This window comes from Augochlora pura, chromosome 3 (genome assembly GCF_028453695.1).
Source record: "Augochlora pura isolate Apur16 chromosome 3, APUR_v2.2.1, whole genome shotgun sequence".
NCBI classification, from domain to species: domain Eukaryota; kingdom Metazoa; phylum Arthropoda; class Insecta; order Hymenoptera; family Halictidae; genus Augochlora; species Augochlora pura.
This window is the reverse complement of record NC_135774.1, coordinates 5,162,772-5,179,612: the sequence shown is the minus strand read 5'-3', so window position 1 is coordinate 5,179,612 and position 16,841 is coordinate 5,162,772. Positions and strand designations below refer to the sequence as shown.

The 16,841-nt window shown below is 44.3% G+C and overlaps 1 protein-coding gene across 1 annotated transcript; it reads left to right on the top strand.

Annotated features, from left to right (window-relative positions):
• The first annotated feature begins 2,155 nt into the window (after positions 1-2,155).
• On the top strand, positions 2,156-11,021 carry LOC144467610 (uncharacterized). Its single transcript, XM_078176497.1, has 10 exons — positions 2,156-2,159; positions 2,219-2,319; positions 2,531-2,635; positions 6,065-6,364; positions 6,430-6,510; positions 6,980-7,136; positions 7,413-8,057; positions 8,162-10,507; positions 10,553-10,876; positions 10,957-11,021. Exons 1-10 carry the CDS (start codon positions 2,156-2,158, stop codon positions 11,019-11,021), a joined length of 4,128 nt encoding a protein of 1,375 aa, XP_078032623.1.
• Positions 11,022-16,841: the final 5,820 nt, after the last annotated feature.

Sequence of the window (16,841 nt, the reverse complement as noted above, 5' to 3'; positions counted from 1 at the left end):
GGGGACTCGATCGTCGGCGTGGGTACTCAATTCCGCACGCCACCTTCTCCAAGCGAGTCGCCGGGCCCGGAATTCGAAACTCTGGACCACCTCCAGCTCCGGCGGAGCCCCCCGAGCCCGGCGGGCGATACAGCTGTGCCTATAAACATAGGTACGCACGCCCGCCTGCAACTCGAACGGCAATTCTCCCGCCAGAGCCAGCGCCGCCATTGTCGACGTGGTGCGGTACCCTCTTATGAGGCGAATGGTAATCCGCCTCTGAAGCCGGCGCAGCAGCTGCACGCCGCGCCGGCTTCCCATAACGGATGGCGCCCATATAGGGGCGCCATACAGGGCCATTGACCGCACCACGCCTATATATAGGCGGCACACCAAATCTCCTGGTCCCCCGAGGTTGGGCAGCAGACGGCCCAAACAGGCCGCTGCCCGCTCCACTCGGGGGATGAGGTGGTCAAAATGCGCTTCGAATCTCCAGTGGCTGTCGAGGATGAAACCGAGGTACCTCATCTCAGATTTCACCTCGACACTGGTTTCACCTACCCGGATCCACGACCTAGCCGGAGGCCGGGACCGAGGCCGTCTAAACCACATGGCCTCGGTCTTTTCCAGGGCTATCCTCAGCCTCAGGTCGTGGCTCCTCGCGACGACTGTTGCCACCGCAGCTTCCGTCCGACGGATGGTCCCCTCGAAGGTAGACCCGACGGCCACCACCAAAGTATCGTCTGCATAGCAGACTAAGATGGCGCCGTCGGGCAGGGAGGCCTCTAGGACCGTGTTGTACCCCAGGTTCCACAACAGTGGTCCTAAAACAGACCCTTGGGGCGCGCGAGCCAGCTGACTGAAGCCGGATCGCGACTGCTTTGAACCACGATCAAAGTAACGAACAAGGATTTTATGAATTTCCTATTAATTTCTAAAATGTCACAAATATTTGTTACGAGCCGAGGGCTAAGGCGGTTGTGCGTGACCGAGGTTTCGTTTAATGGTAGAATTGGGGTGTAAGGATTAAACAATTGCGGACGAGCCGACGTCTGTTTCACCGTCGGGACCCGCAATGACAGGAGAGTGTGGACGAGCCGGTGTCTGTTTCACCACCGGGACCCACAGGAAGGTTACTCGTAGATGAGCCGACGTCTGTTTCACCGTCGGGGCCTACGAGCCGGAATAAGGATTAAGGAATAAAGAATACTTAGCCTCGTAACTCTTTAAGTTGATGTACCTCGAGCGGCAAAGGTACACCGTGGTGGATAAAATACTAGCTACTGGACGAAATGGATTTTGGATTGAAATGAATTTAACTCTAGGTTAAATATAAAATGACAAAGTATATTACAACAAGAAAGCTGTTACAAATGTAGATGTGTATTCGCGGTACCTAAGTTCCGTGCTCTCGGTTTTGACGCACTGAGAAATGCGGGAGTTCGTACAGTCTAACAGTTTTAACGAGAACGATACGTGGTCTATAGCCTGTCGACTTTGGTTGCGTACTGCCCGCTGAGGGATGAAAACGGGCCCCTTTTATACACTGAAATTCGGTGGAAATCTGGGGGTAGGAATGCGTCTACGGTTTTTTGTGAAGTTTTTGATGCGTGGGAAACTGCGACGCTCGGCGTCTTCTGTTTATTGGAGACGCGCGGCGCCTTCTGTTTATCTTAAAACGCGGCGGATGCGCCTAGAGTGGCTGTAGGGGAGATTAGAATTTGTCTGGAAATGGAATATTTGAAAAATACACGGTACGATCGGGTTCGTACGTAACATATTATTAATGGAAAATTCACCCATTCAGTTGTAAATTTTGTAATCCATGTATGTAAAACGACACAGATTACACTAACGTTCACTTTCATTGCACTGTTATTCCACACTGATCAAGAATTATGCCTCCATGTAGGTATTGCACAAATAACCAAAAATATCTTATACTGTTGTCGCGGCGTGTACATTTTAAAAGACGGCGAAGTTACAGGGATGAAATCTGGATCGAAACTAACAGTGTGTACGAAGATCTTCACGCAGACTATGTCGATCGTCGTAGCAACGCAGACTATGGTTTTAAAGAAATCTGAGATGCTCTGACGAAAAGCAGCACTTCCAAACTGCAACACGGTGTAAAAATTTTTTGACGAAAGCCAGCCTGGTATGCCAGCAGAATAGGATGGGTGAGACTGGATGAGACAGATGTTTTGAGTGTTTTGGAGCATCGAAGGATCTTTCACAGACAATGAGGGCAAAGACTGTGACGGTGAAAATGACAGGAACTCCTTCCTACAGAAATTTGGCCACACGCAGGCTGCAGATGTTAGAATGAGACAGCTTCAAGTGACTTTGGGATCATTGCGTAGAGACTGCGAGTTTCCGTAATTTGCACCGTCACAGTCTTTCCCCTCATTGTCTATGAAAGATCCTTCGGCCGCACGGGATTTCGACGCTTCAAAACACTCGAAACATCTGTTTCATTCATTCCCCATTTTATTACTTTCACTGTCGACAATTCTGGCTTTCATCTAAACATACTTATACCGTATTGCAGTTTAGAAGTGCTGTTTTTCGTCAGAGCATCTCAGATTTCTTTAAAACCGTAGTCTGCGTAGCTACGACGATCGACATAGTCTGCGTGAAGATCTTTGTGCACACTGTCAGTTTCGTTCCAGATTTCATCGCTACAACTTCGCCATTTTTTAAAATGTACGCGCTACGACAACGGTACAAGATATTTTAGGTGTTTGTGCAATACTTACATGGAGGCATAATTCGTGATCAGTGTGGAATAATAGTGCAGTGAATTGCGGTGTCAGCACTAGGGTATCGACGCGTGGGTGTTTTTCCACCCTCCCGGGGTTGTAAGGCCCGGATTGAACCGTTGGAGGACGCGTGATGCCGGTGTCGCGGATATATTATCCGCCAAATTAATATTGGGTAACGGTTTCAAATGGTAGAGCAGTGGTTGCGCGTACGATGTTGTTTGTTAACGATTCAGCTCGACGTTGAAGACTGAATGACTCAACTTGTGATATCTCGAGTGGGAAACTGTGATTTTGTATGTTTCCTCGACTGCTGGAGGTTGAAATGACTAAACGTTTCCTCGACTGCTGGAGGTTGAAACTATATCTCGACTGCTGGAGATTGTGTGATATCGATTGTAAAGATTGTGTAAAGTATGTCGTGTTTGGTATCATTTTAATTGGAAAAATCTGACCAATATATTAAACAAATTTTCATGTATAAAAAGTTGGAAATAAAAAAGTTAAGTCATCGTTTTTATGCTAGCCTTATAATGTATTCATAGTAATCTATATCGCGGCATGCGGCGGCTCTCTCTTTTATGAGCTGTCCCCAACGACAAAGGCGAGCCGCGAGGATCGAATGACCATGCCTTCGTATTCACTTCGTGACGATTTTCGATTCCTACTCTGATACATTCATCGAACAATTACTGTACTTCGAAATCCGATTTTCGATTCTTGAATGTTCTATTAAAACTTCGTAGGTCTAAAAAATAGAAACAAATAAAAATTTTTGTTCCATTTCAGTAGCAGCTATAGTCAGACATGTACTAAATGCTTAGTTAATTTTTGGTCATTTCGTCAATTGGAGATACCATGAACACCGTTCTGAAAAACATAGTTTCGGGAAAAATACCTTTGAAGTCTAGTTCAAGAATTTGTACAAAAATTCACACTAGAATACCTCCTTAACACGTCGACGCCGGTGTGAAGCAAGGCTATACTGCGATAAGCAACCCACAACAGAAACAGGATACGAACCTAAACAAATCTCTGTATAAAAACCCGACGCACCTCTAATAAAGATTCATTCGTTCTTCAAAGTCAAACCAGAGCATATCGTTATATATTTTTTCGTCGTAACCTGTTAGTAGATCGGCTAAACCGCGACTCTAACGGATTGTCGGTACCGAGGGATAGGAGAGCGTGAAAGGGCCTTGAACAAAATCTACTCTATGTTGGTGATAACGCAACCCAGGCAGTTTATTGTGAAGAAACTTCTACAGGGCGTTCTCCTGTATTGGTCGTCTCCTTGCTCTCTTGGTCGGGCGCGGTCGGTTATAACCCTGCGCGTCGCGCGACGTGGGTTGCGTCCGGGTTCTGAAAAATAAGAAATAATGGCCGGAGCCACCAACAGAATTAATAACGCTGTCAATCAGCTATTTGTTTTCCCATCTCAGCTGGGCAACAGCAAAACGCGTGCTCCAGCGAGAAGGGGGCCACTCAGTTGTGAATCCGTCCTGAGTGAGCCAATTTTGGTCGCACTGATGACTCCTTGGAAAGCCAAGGAATGCATTCAGTGACGAGCGCGTGGGATCGTATGTAAGTTTCCGACACCACGGTCTCACCCTCTATAGCCCAGGACGGCCGATGTCCCGTCGGTTAGTCCGACTATCAACAAACGGCCGCTCTACGCAGATTCGGAATCGTCCATCGAATCTGCGGGCAGTCCTGGCTAGAGAGATACATTTCTGCTCGGCACTCGTCCACTGGAGGTCGTAAATCTCCAGCAGATCTGTTCCACGAGCGACACGACGTTAAGAATCTCCAATCGAAACTCTCACTCCTATTCCGAGATGCACGGGTCTCGAGGAGCAACGGGGAGAGGGGGGCTACTAGGATCTGCAGCATTCATGCCTACCCCAAACGATCCCGTTGAGCGAAGTTTAGTACTCGCCGGAGCTCGACCGCTAGACAAGTGCAGGGCGTGCACCTCCTACATCTTGTTAGCGAGGTTGACCCTTGGTGTGATCCACCCAAGAGAAACCGTTCAGCGAGGCCAATCAATCGTAGGTCCTCGCCGTACGCCGTATACTTCAAACAGAAATGCAAGGCAGTTGCTCAAATCGAACTCAACTGCCTAGCGAGTCAGGGAAAGATTGTTGCGACCCGACCGTTCGACACGTACACTGTAACAGTACAGGACGCGCCGAACTCGGAATATTCGCGTATCACCTGAATGCTCTATAAATGCGCTACAAACTCACAGCTCGAGCACAGCAATAGTGCAGGCCGAGCGGAGGGTGTAGGCTCTAATCTCTCTAATTGTGCTGGAGAAAGCACAGCACAACTAGAGTCGCTTTTCGGTAGAAAACGCGCAAATGTAATACCCATTGGAACTCTTAACCTTACCGAAAGCTCGAATCTTGGCTGCTTCCAGATGAAAGCCTCTGGTTGATCTCTTTCCTTTTCGTTATACGAAACCGATGGCACTCGACTAAACGTACGATGTGTTTCGAAGGAAGTCACAGCACAAAATCAGTATGCACGACGAGCGGAGGTGCCTTCGAATAGTACTTCGGGCACCGTCGCGCTACATCGGCTTTATTCGGGAAGTTAGCGTTACCGTTCTAACTTGCCGATTCCCTCTCTCTCTATACCTGGTTACCAGGCAAATTTAACGAAGACCGTTAAAATTTGCTTTGTACTCTGTATAACGTTCCGATTTCGATTTCGACTCTATTATCGTTCGATGTTGCCGAGGTCGCCGAGTCTCAACGGTCACCGGTTCGAAGTGTTTTCGTCCGGGGGTCGTGACTCCGAGCGTTCTCAGGCAACAACTCTGAATCCGATAAATTTAGTATCACTTTCGAGGAATTCCCTTCGAAAATTAACGCGATATTTAAACATAACCCTTGCTGCCGAATACTTATAAATACGTTGCTATTTTCTGCCGAAGTAGTCAATCGTCCCAGTTTTGCCTTAAAATCCCGTTGTATCTACGGACTCCGGAATAAATCGGGCTATTATCATCGCTTATTTAGTACATCTCGCGATAGTTTTGTTACGCGAACTAGCTTTCGCGAGTGACCAGTGCGGGGGCAGTCAAGGAGGATAGTCGATCACTTGGAGGCTGACACGGTTCCGTGACATAAATTGGCGATCCTGCCAGGATCCGATCAACTCAGGAGGAGGAAACAGTCTACAGTGCAATCTACGGAACATCTACCGCTGGGACTACGTGTGCCACACTCATTCCGCCCACGGAAAAATTTATTGACACCCTAGAAACCATAATGACTCGATTAAACCTTATCCAAGAAACACAAACCCAAATGCAGGGAACTCTGCAAACGTTACGAGAGAGAAACGAGACCACCGACCGCACGTTCGAATTGCAAACAACCGAGCTCCGACGAGCATTCACCTCGCTAGGCGTGAATACCGTCTCTGATGGAGCAGCCATCACCGAAGACGACGACGCAGACGATCTTGAGGGACGACCATCCGCACCAGTATCGAGAAACCGACAGGCAGCTCAACAAGAACAAAACCTATTGAGCAGAGCCAATGAGATACTGCGCACCATCAAAGTCCTACGAGGGAAAGACGACATGGGGGTAGAAGAGTTCATCAAACAGGTAAAATTCGCCCGTGCCGCCTGTAGCCAACCACTCATCCTGCTAAAACTGATCCTGCGGAAAAGATCACCGAGAATGCCGAACGAAGCATCAGATACCACAATATCGACACCTACGACCAGCTGTACCAGGCTTTGAGAACGCAGGTATCTACGCCAGTCACCACCAACGGTTGCCGTAATTTTAGTACACGAAAACGAAACCCTACCTTCCGTACATAAGTTCCACTTATTAAAAACGTACCTACGCGGTGACGCCTTAACCGTAATCGAAGCATTAAACGCATCGGAAGAAAATTATAATGTAGCGTGGAATCTCCTTCAGAAACGATTCAACAATCCGCGAAAGATCATTCACTCACACATACGAGCGTTGCATGACCTACCCGAGGTCGACCGGAATTGCCCATCGGCTTTACGGGGACTGGCGGACCGCGCAGAAATGCACATAAACGCGTTGAGATCCCTAAAGGAACCGGTCGAATGGCACGAAATGCTAATCTTCATAATCACCGCGAAATTAGATAAAACAACGCGTATTCACTGGGAGCGCTCGATCGGTAAGGACAGACCTACGATAACCGACTTATTTAACTTCCTCAACGAATTTGCACAGGACATTGAGCCCATAAGTTTAACCAATGCGAAGGCTTACACTGGTACCAGAGTTAAACAATTCGCAAAAACACAGCCACACACACGGATGGCGCTGATCAGTGCCAAGGACTCTTCGCACTGTCCTATCTGCAAGGGGAAACATTTTATTCAGTCGTGTGAACAATTTTCAAAATTAGATGCGCGAGCGCGAATGCGACAGGTCAAAGGGGCTAAACTGTGCATAAATTGTCTCCGTCCCGATCACACTGTATCTCAATGCAGGTCCAGTAATTGTCGTCGATGCAATAAAAGGCACAACACCTTATTGCATTTCGACCAGATTAGCGAGTACCGGCCAGACACTCCAAATCCCCTCAATAATTCCGAACAAGATTCATCGCGGGTAGTAACATTGTTTTCACACGAAAATGCCGAAATTCTATTGTCGACAGCGAGAATCATAATCCTGGACGGGAACAATAGGGAGCATCAATGCCGCGTACTTCTTGATCCCGGTTCCCAATCGAATTTTATCACCGAAAGTTTAACAAAAAAATTGGGTTTGAAATTACACGGGGTCAACATGCCGGTTACAGGACTAGGGGAAACCAGTAGCACCATTAGGCATTGCGCAAGGACATCCATTAGATCTAGAATAGGTAACTTTTCGGAAAACGTATCACTCTTGGTGCTACCGACAATAACGGGTCGTTTACCCTCGCGCCAGGTAGATCGCGCAGGTATATCGATCCCCCACAACATTAAGCTGGCAGATCCGGAGTTCGACAAGCCGGCAGCAATTGAAGCTCTGCTAGGAGAATATCTTTTCTACAAACTATTATGTGTAGGGCAAATTAGGCTAGCGAATAAGACGTGCATATTGCAAAAGACACGACTAGGCTGGGTGATTTCCGGAGAAATCAAGTGCCAACAGCACGCAACTAGCGGCACTAGGGCTTATCTAGCCAAGCATGAGCTCGAGGAGCAGGTCGCCAACTTTTGGGAAATAGAGGAATGCCCAATTGAAAGGCATTTTTCTGCTGAGGAGGAGGCATCCGAGCAAAGCTTTCGGGATAATACATATCGCAATGAACGAGGTCGGTACGTCGTCAAACTTCCGTTCAAGAACACCCCCTCTCAGTTAGGTTTCTCTCACAAACTGGCCCTGAAACGATTTTATAATCTTGAAAATCGATTACAGAGTCAGCTGAGCTGAAACAGCAATATCAGGATTTTATTAAAGAATATTTAGAGTTAGGACATATGTCACTCGTTAAGCAAGATCGCGTTGAAGAAGGATTTTACCTACCACATCACGCGGTATTAAAAACCACCAGCAGCACAACAAAGTTACGGGTCGTATTCGATGCATCGGCTAAATCCTCCAATGGAGTATCGCTGAATGACACGCTGTTGGTAGGATCCACGATACAGGACGACATTTTTCAATTAATTATTAGATTTCGGACATACAACTATGTATTAACCGCGGACATAGAGAAGATGTTTAGACAAGTTAGAATTCATCCAGAGCATTCAAGGTATCAAAAAATCCTTTGGCGCGATTCCACAAAGGAGACGGTCCAAACTTACCAGTTAGATACCGTAACATATGGTACAGCGCCAGCACCGTTCCTCGCGGTTAGAACACTAATACAGTTGGCCGAAGACGAAGGTCAGGCTTTTCCCTCGGCAGCCCATGCATTACAGCACGACTTCTATGTCGACGATCTAATAACTGGAGCCGATACTGTCTCACAAGCAGCTCAGCTTAGAGACGAATTAACAAAGCTACTTAGTCTAGGCGGGTTCAATCTCAGGCAGTGGGCCTCCAATGAGGAATCCCTAGTTAATTCTTGCAACGAGCAAGCTAAGAACGACACCGTGCATTTTAACGCGACCGAAACAAAAAGGACGCTGGGGGTCTGTTGGAACGCAAGGCTTGACACAATTTCATATAGCGTAAGCATGGACGCAACCTCCCAGCGCATCACAAAAAGGGGTATGCTATCACAAATTGCGAAGTTGTTCGATCCATTAGGGCTACTAGGACCGGTGATCATCCTGGCTAAAATTCTAATGCAGGAACTTTGGAAATCGAAGTTAGATTGGGATGAATCGGTACCACAATCTATACACACTGCCTGGACGAATTATGTACAGCAGTTGCCCTGTCTCAACAGCTTTCAAATCGCGCGAAAGGTTTTAATAACGCAAGCAACTTGCGTACAGCTGCATGGGTTCGCGGATGCTAGCGAGTGCGGCTATGGAGCCTGCATATATTTTAGGTCTACGGACAACAAGGGTAGAACAATTTCTAGATTAATTTGCGCTAAATCACGGGTAGCACCGTTGAAGACAGTCTCACTACCTAGATTAGAATTGTGTGCAGCCCTATTACTTGCCAAACTGTACCGAGCAACGATTTCAAGGCTAAAATTGAATTTTAGTAAGGTCAGATTTTGGAGCGATTCAATTATTACATTGTACTGGCTGAGATCTTCGCCACACAAATTAAAGACGTTCGTGGCAAATCGCGTATCCGAGATACAAGGGATTACGGGATCCACGAATTGGAGGCACGTGCCAACCAAGGACAATCCTGCGGACTATATTTCTCGGGGACAAATGCCGGAAGAATTCGTTAGCAATGTAGTTTGGCTATACGGCCCAGAGTGGTTGGTTAGGAGTGAGGATACCTGGCCCGAGGTACTTCTCCCGAAAATAGAGATTCCTGAACAACGGGGTAACGTCTCACTAATTAGTAAGGTGACTCTAGATGAAACAGACGTATTCTATAAATTCTCTTCCTTTTCTAAATTACAAAGGGTCCTAGCGTACTGTTTGAAATTTAAGGAAGCAACCTTAAATAAGTCTGGGTTTAACGGCTACCTTTCCGTAGCAGACCTAAACAAGGCACATGACGGGATTATAAAACGAACACAGGGTCAGGCGTTCCCGGCTGAACTTAAACAGTTGGGAGCAGGGGAGCCCCTCGATAAAGGTAGCAGATTGATCCCTCTAAACCCTTTTTTAGATAAGAAGGGGATAATTCGAGTAGGTGGTCGCTTGAGTAACGCCGACATCAGATACGCGCAAAAACATCCTATAGTCCTACCAAGGTCACACCCAGTTACCACATTAATAATCAGGTTCGAGCATTTGCAAACCCTACATTCTGGCACACAAGGAACTCTAAACGCAGTCAGACAAAGGTACTGGCCAATCGACGGCAAGAATATGACGCGCCACATAATTCGTAAATGTGCGCGATGTTTCAAGGCTAAACCGACAAGTCCGCCCGACTACCTGCTGGGCAATCTCCCTCGCGATCGGCTAGTAGCATCAAGACCGTTTGAAAACTCGGGTGTAGATTATTGCGGTCCATTGTTTGTAAAGGAGAAACGCTTCCGGAACCAAAGGCGCATTAAAGTATATGTAGCGGTTTTTATTTGCTTCCTAACAAAGGCTGTACATTTAGAATTAGTCAGCGATTTAACTACCGAGGCCTTCCTCGCTGCGTTAAGTAGATTTTTTGCTAGACGTGGTAAGCCTAAGAATATCTATTCCGACAATGCCACAAACTTCGTAGGTGCAAAAAACGAAATTGCAGAACTATTAAAGGTTATCAAGTCAAGACAACACAATGATCAGGTTTCGCAGCATTTGGCCAACAGTTCAATAGTATGGCACTTTTCACCACCGAGGTCACCCCACTTCGGGGGTTTATGGGAGGCTGCGGTAAAGAGCTTTAAACATCACTTAGTAAGAACCGTCGGGGACACGTTGTTGACGTACGAACAACTGAATACTTATATTACTCAAGTTGAAGGCATCCTCAACTCTCGTCCTCTGACACCCATCTCCTCCGATCCCAACGATCTACAATCACTAACACCTGCACATTTCCTCATCGGTGAGTCACTGACTACCTTGCCGGAGCATGATTATAGTAATGTAGCAGCAAATAGATTATCCTTGTGGCAACACATACAGCGCATCAAACAGCACTTTTGGACGCGCTGGCACAAGGAGTACCTAAACTAATTGAGTGTTCGTAGTAAATGGAGGAAACAAGGCATTGATGCGATCAAGGTGGACACCTTGGTCCTCGTTCGAGATGAAGTACTACCGCCAATGAGATGGCCGTTGGGACGCATCGTGGAGATACATCCGGGACCGGACGGTATTGTAAGGGTGGCAACCGTCAGAACCACAAACGGAGTATACAAAAGAAGCGTAAAGAAACTGTGTCCTTTACCGATAGAATTAGATTAAGGTCATCCATTAGCAATTAATTTGTACATAGTATCATTGTAAATTAATCATTAATTTGTAATCATTATGTAAGCGAGCGCAGTCCTTTCCTACCGGAAGGTATATCAACATCACCATTGTACACTCACCACGCAAATCCTTTCGTCAATTAATTTTGAACCCAGCCGTTCAAGGGGGGCCGGCATGTTCCGTCCTATACGGAACAGCATAGCAGGTACCCGCGTCGCGAGGGTCGAGGGCCTACGGTCCCCAGTTACGGGGTTACACGGCCCCTAGAAATTAACTGACGGAGCAGAGAACACTTGGTTCCCTGCATAAAGCGATTATTGTAAATGCATAAAACAGTTATCGTAAACGCGTAAAGCGATTACTGTAAACGCGTAAAGCGATAAAAACATAAAGAAATTATAACAATAAACATAAACGCATAGCAGGGCTCGGCTAGTCCGCCCAGGTAGCTCGGTAAAGATAATTGCCGGCAACATGTGCCCAACATGACGTATGCACCGAGCGTCAGTGGGCCTTCGCTCTCTCTCCTTGCCCTTTCCTTAAGGCCCTAAGGAAACGCCTTAGGATTAGCACAGGGTATGGGTGGGGCCAATCAGATAGATTCAAGATCGACTGGAATCTTTGAGCCCACCCCAACCGAGTCGAAGTGCGTGGCGACGCACTGAGACTCGACAGTTTACATCTAGAACTCCGTAGAATCACTTAAGTTCTCCGTTAATCAACAAACAGTAGTCTAACTATATTGTAACACAGTGCGATAAAGATAATCGTGGTGACCTCCGCGCAACTGAACATCAATTAGCGAATAAATAGTATTGTTAACCATTAACGTCTATTCATTCCTACACCATTTCAATCATTTCCACCGCCATTAATTTGTCGTTGGAGGCGCAGCATCATTGGAACAACAAGGAGCTGTGCACCGTACGAAAAAGATCGTTCGGTCCATAACAACACCCTTAGGCCAATTTGAATATTTAAGAATGCCTTTTGGTCTAGCTAGCGCACCTCGAGTTTTCCAACGATATATTAATAACATCTTGTTGGAGATATGTGTTTGCAATCCGCGTGCGACTTGAGAGGAGGTTTGGAGATGTGTGATTGGTGAGCGTGCGCTGTAGTCGATTGAAAGTTCTCGCCGGATGTAGACGCATGGACAAAGGTTTATTCATGCATATTGTATATAGATTTAAGTAAATATATTCCTATAACTCTAACAGGTTATGGGCCCAGTCACCCAAAATTAGGAGATAAATATAGTTTAAAATAAAATAAGGTTACGGGATTCCAAACCACGTGTGCGTCACCACGTTTAAGAAACAAAGGTTAGGTAGACACGTGGCAAGATGTCGGCAAGGATAGGAGGATCAGATAGGATCGAGTTATTAACAAAGGATAACTACGATACATGGTGCATACAGGCAGAAGACATGCTAATAAAAAATGCTGGCTGGGAATATGCGAATGGACGAAAACGTAGGCCTGTGGAAAAGGATACGATCTCGGGAGATGCGGCACGTGCATGGGATATCGCCGATCAGAAGGCAAAATCAGATATTATACTTGCGGTAAGTGCAACGGAATTAAAACAAATAAAAGGATGCAAAACTGCGCACGAGGTATGAGAAAAATTGAAATCTATATACGCGTTAAAAGGACCGGCGAGAAAGGCTGCCTTAATAAAAAAGTTGACCAGCTACCGCATGGCACATGGTGCGGATGTGCGTGACCATATAAATAATTTTATGGAAGTTGTAGATAAGCTTGGTGATATGAGCATCGATATCCACAAGGACTTGCAGGGTGCAATGTTGTTAAATAGTCTACCAGACACATATGATAATTTTAGATGTGCAATGGAATCCCGTGATGAACTTCCAGACCTTGAAATCTTAAAGATAAAAATATTAGAAGAATTTGAGTCCAGGAAACAAAAACATGTTGATGAACCTGGTGCAATGGCAGTGAAGCAGAATGAGCAAAGCAAGGGGGCAAGGTGGAAGTATAATAAATATGAAAATAATAGATATGACAAAAATACAAGTAATAATAGACCACCCATGAAATGTTTCCAATGTGGTAAGTTGGGGCACAAAGCAATGAATTGCTATGCAAAACGAGGTGCCATAAATAAACCAAGGGCTGGTTCAGTGCAGGAAATGTTTTATGGAGAACATGAAGACGTGGAAGGAGCATGTGTAAGTATGATGGATCCAGAACAGAATATTTGGTGCTTGGATAGTGGTTGTACGAAACATTTATGTAAAGATAAAGAAAAATTTGTTGAGTTGCATCCATCGGAACATAAGAAATTGAAATTAGCTAGTAACACATCAGCAAATGTGGAAGCAAAAGGAAATGTAAACATTCAAATGAATTTAAATGATAATATTAAAAATATACAATTTCGTGATGTCTTGTATGTTCCTGAATTAAGAATAAATTTAGCATCGGTAGCAATGATTACTGAAAGGGACAACACAGTAATTTTTAACAAGAATGGAGCTGTTATAAAGGGAAAAGATGGAAGAATAAAAGCCAAGGCAAAGAGAGTTGGCAATTTATATTACATGCAAGAATGTACAGAGCATGCTAAAAATGTGGAATGTCAGGATAGAAATTCTAACCTAAAACTGTGGCATGAACGTCTTGGATATTTAAATATAAAGGATTTGAGATATATGGTAAGGACGGAAAAGGCCATAGGAATTAAAATTAAAGGGAAAAATAATATTACATCATGTGAAAAATGTATACAAGGTAAGCTGAGTTCAACACCTTTTCCAAGAGAATCTAAAAGAAGTACAAGATTATTAGAAATAGTACATTCTGATTTATGTGGACCTATGAAGACAGAATCGATAGGTGGGTCAAAATACATATTAACATTTATTGATGATTATTCAAGATGGTGCCAAGTATATTTTTTAAAAGCAAAAGATGAAGTGTTACAGCGATTCAGGGAATTTAAGGCATATGCGGAGTCATTGACAGAGAAGAAAATAAAATATCTTCAAACAGATAATGGTAGGGAGTATTGTAACACAAGGTTTGACGAATTTCTGAAAGAAAATGGAATTCAAAGGCGGTTAACAGTACCGCACACACCGCAACAAAATGGTTTAGCTGAACGAAAGAATCGCACGCTAATAGAAACGCAAGATGTATGTTGTTGCAGGCAGGGTTATCATACGGATATTGGGCGGAAGCAGTTTCAACTGCTAATTATATTAGAAATAGATGCCCGGCCAGACCACTGAATGGAAGGACTCCATTTGAATTATGGGCAGGAAGACTACCGACTCTATCACATTTGTGGATATTTGGAATGAAAGCATATATTCTAAATAAAGATCCAACGAAGAAAAAATTTGAAGATAGGACGAAAACAGGGATTTTTATAGGTTACTGTGAACGATCCAAAGCATATAGAGTGTGGCTACCAGCAGAAAGAAGAGTAATAGTATCCAGGGACATCAGAGTTCTTGAACATAAAGACGAAGAACACGAAAAACAAGTTTCTCATGAGGAGAGCAAGCAGCAGGAAGTTCAAAATGAAATAAAAATTCATGGTGAAAGTCGTACTAATGTCGATCATGATACGGTGAGTGATGTTCAAGCTACAGGTGAGAGTATAGAGGAAGAAAATCTAACCAATGCATTGAGAAGAGCACCTGGAAGGCCGAAAATTGTGAGAACAGGGATGAGGGGTCGTCCTAAGAAACTGTTTCATTATAAGGATACACAAAATTCTAATTACCTACAAAATCAAATGCAAAACAATGAAGTGGATGAAGAAAATGGAAGTAACCAGATCGCAGAGGCCAACTTGGTTTTGTTAGCTGCTAATATGGCCGACATATCGGTAAAAGATGCACTGCAAGAAAATGACGCAAGAAAAATATGTTAACGATTTATTACAAAAATTTGGAATGAATGACTGTAATCCAGTATGTACACCAATGGATAGAGAAGCAACATTAGAAAACAATAAGGGTGTGGAAAATAAAAATAGGCCTTATCGTGAATTGGTTGGTTCGCTGATGTATTTGGCAGTGGCGACCAGGCCTGATATTGCTCACGCAGTCAGCGTCCTGGCTCAGTTCAATGACTGTAATACGGAGGCTCACTGGAAAGCCGCTAAGAGGGTACTTCGATATCTTAAAAGAACATGTAATTATGGTATTGTTTTCAGAAAATCAGACACGGAGATAGAAGCCTTTGTAGATGCCGATTGGGGAAGTTGTAAGCTCGACAGGAAGTCGTATACAGGATATGTATTTAATATGTCGATGGGCCCAATCAGCTGGAAATCACAAAAGCAACGAACAGTTGCCATGTCCTCAACCGAAGCAGAATACGTAGCCATCGCGGAAGCTGTTAAACATGCGTTATATGTTTCCAAATTTCTAAAAGAATTAAATACAGGATATTCGGGTAATATAGTAATGTATAACGATAATAAGGGAGCGCAATTATTGTCAAAGAATGCGATTGTACACCCGAGGACAAAGCATATAGATATTAAGTATCATTTTATAAAAGATGCCTTGCGAAACGGAAATTTAAGTTTGCAGTATATGTCAACGGATAGTATGCCTGCGGATGTGCTCACCAAACCGTTGTCAAGGGACAAACATTATTTTTGTATGGGAAAAATGAATATAGGGGAGATTGTTTCGCATGCGTCTTGAGAGGAGGTGTTGGAGATATGTGTTTGCAATCCGTGTGCGACTTGAGAGGAGGTTTGGAGATGTGTGATTGGTGAGCATGCGCTGTAGTCGATTGAAAGTTCTCGCCGGATGTAGACGCATGGACAAAGGTTTATTCATGCATATTGTATATAGATTTAAGTAAATATATTCCTATAACTCTAACACATCTTTTCTGATTTAATACGGAAGAATCAAATTTTAGTGTATTTAGATGATATTTTAATGGCCACTGATACAATAGAAGAACACCTGAATATTTTAAGAAATGTTTTCAGATTGGCTCGTCTTTATAGCTTAGAATTTCGATTAGACAAATGTTCATTTTTATATCGGCAAATAACTTATCTGGGGTATTTGGTTGACGAATTAGGAGTCCGGCCGTGTACAGAAAATGTTGAATCTATTTTAAGCTATCCGATTCCGCGAAATACTAAAGAGATACAACGATTTGTATTTTTAGCTAGCTACTTCCGACGTTTTCGGAATCAAGAAAAATTTCGGTCCTTAAGAAAATAACGCTTTTGAAACCCTAAAACACTGTATGTCGAGTCAACCGGTACTTGCTATATATTCACCACACTTACCAACAGAATTGCACTGCGATGCCAGTACTACAGGTTTTGGTGCTGTTTTGCTGCAGAAACAGTCGGACGGAAAATTAAAACCTGTATTTTACTTTAGTAAGCGAGCAACGTCGGCAGAATCAAAATACCATAGTTTTGAATTGGAATGTCTAGCAGTGGTATATGCCATCAAGCGGTTCCATGTTTATTTATCGGGTATCCCTTTTAAGATTATCACCGATTGCGATAGTTTTAGATTAACGTTAGCCAAACAAAACATCAATCCACGCATTTCTCGATGGGCAATGTTTTTACA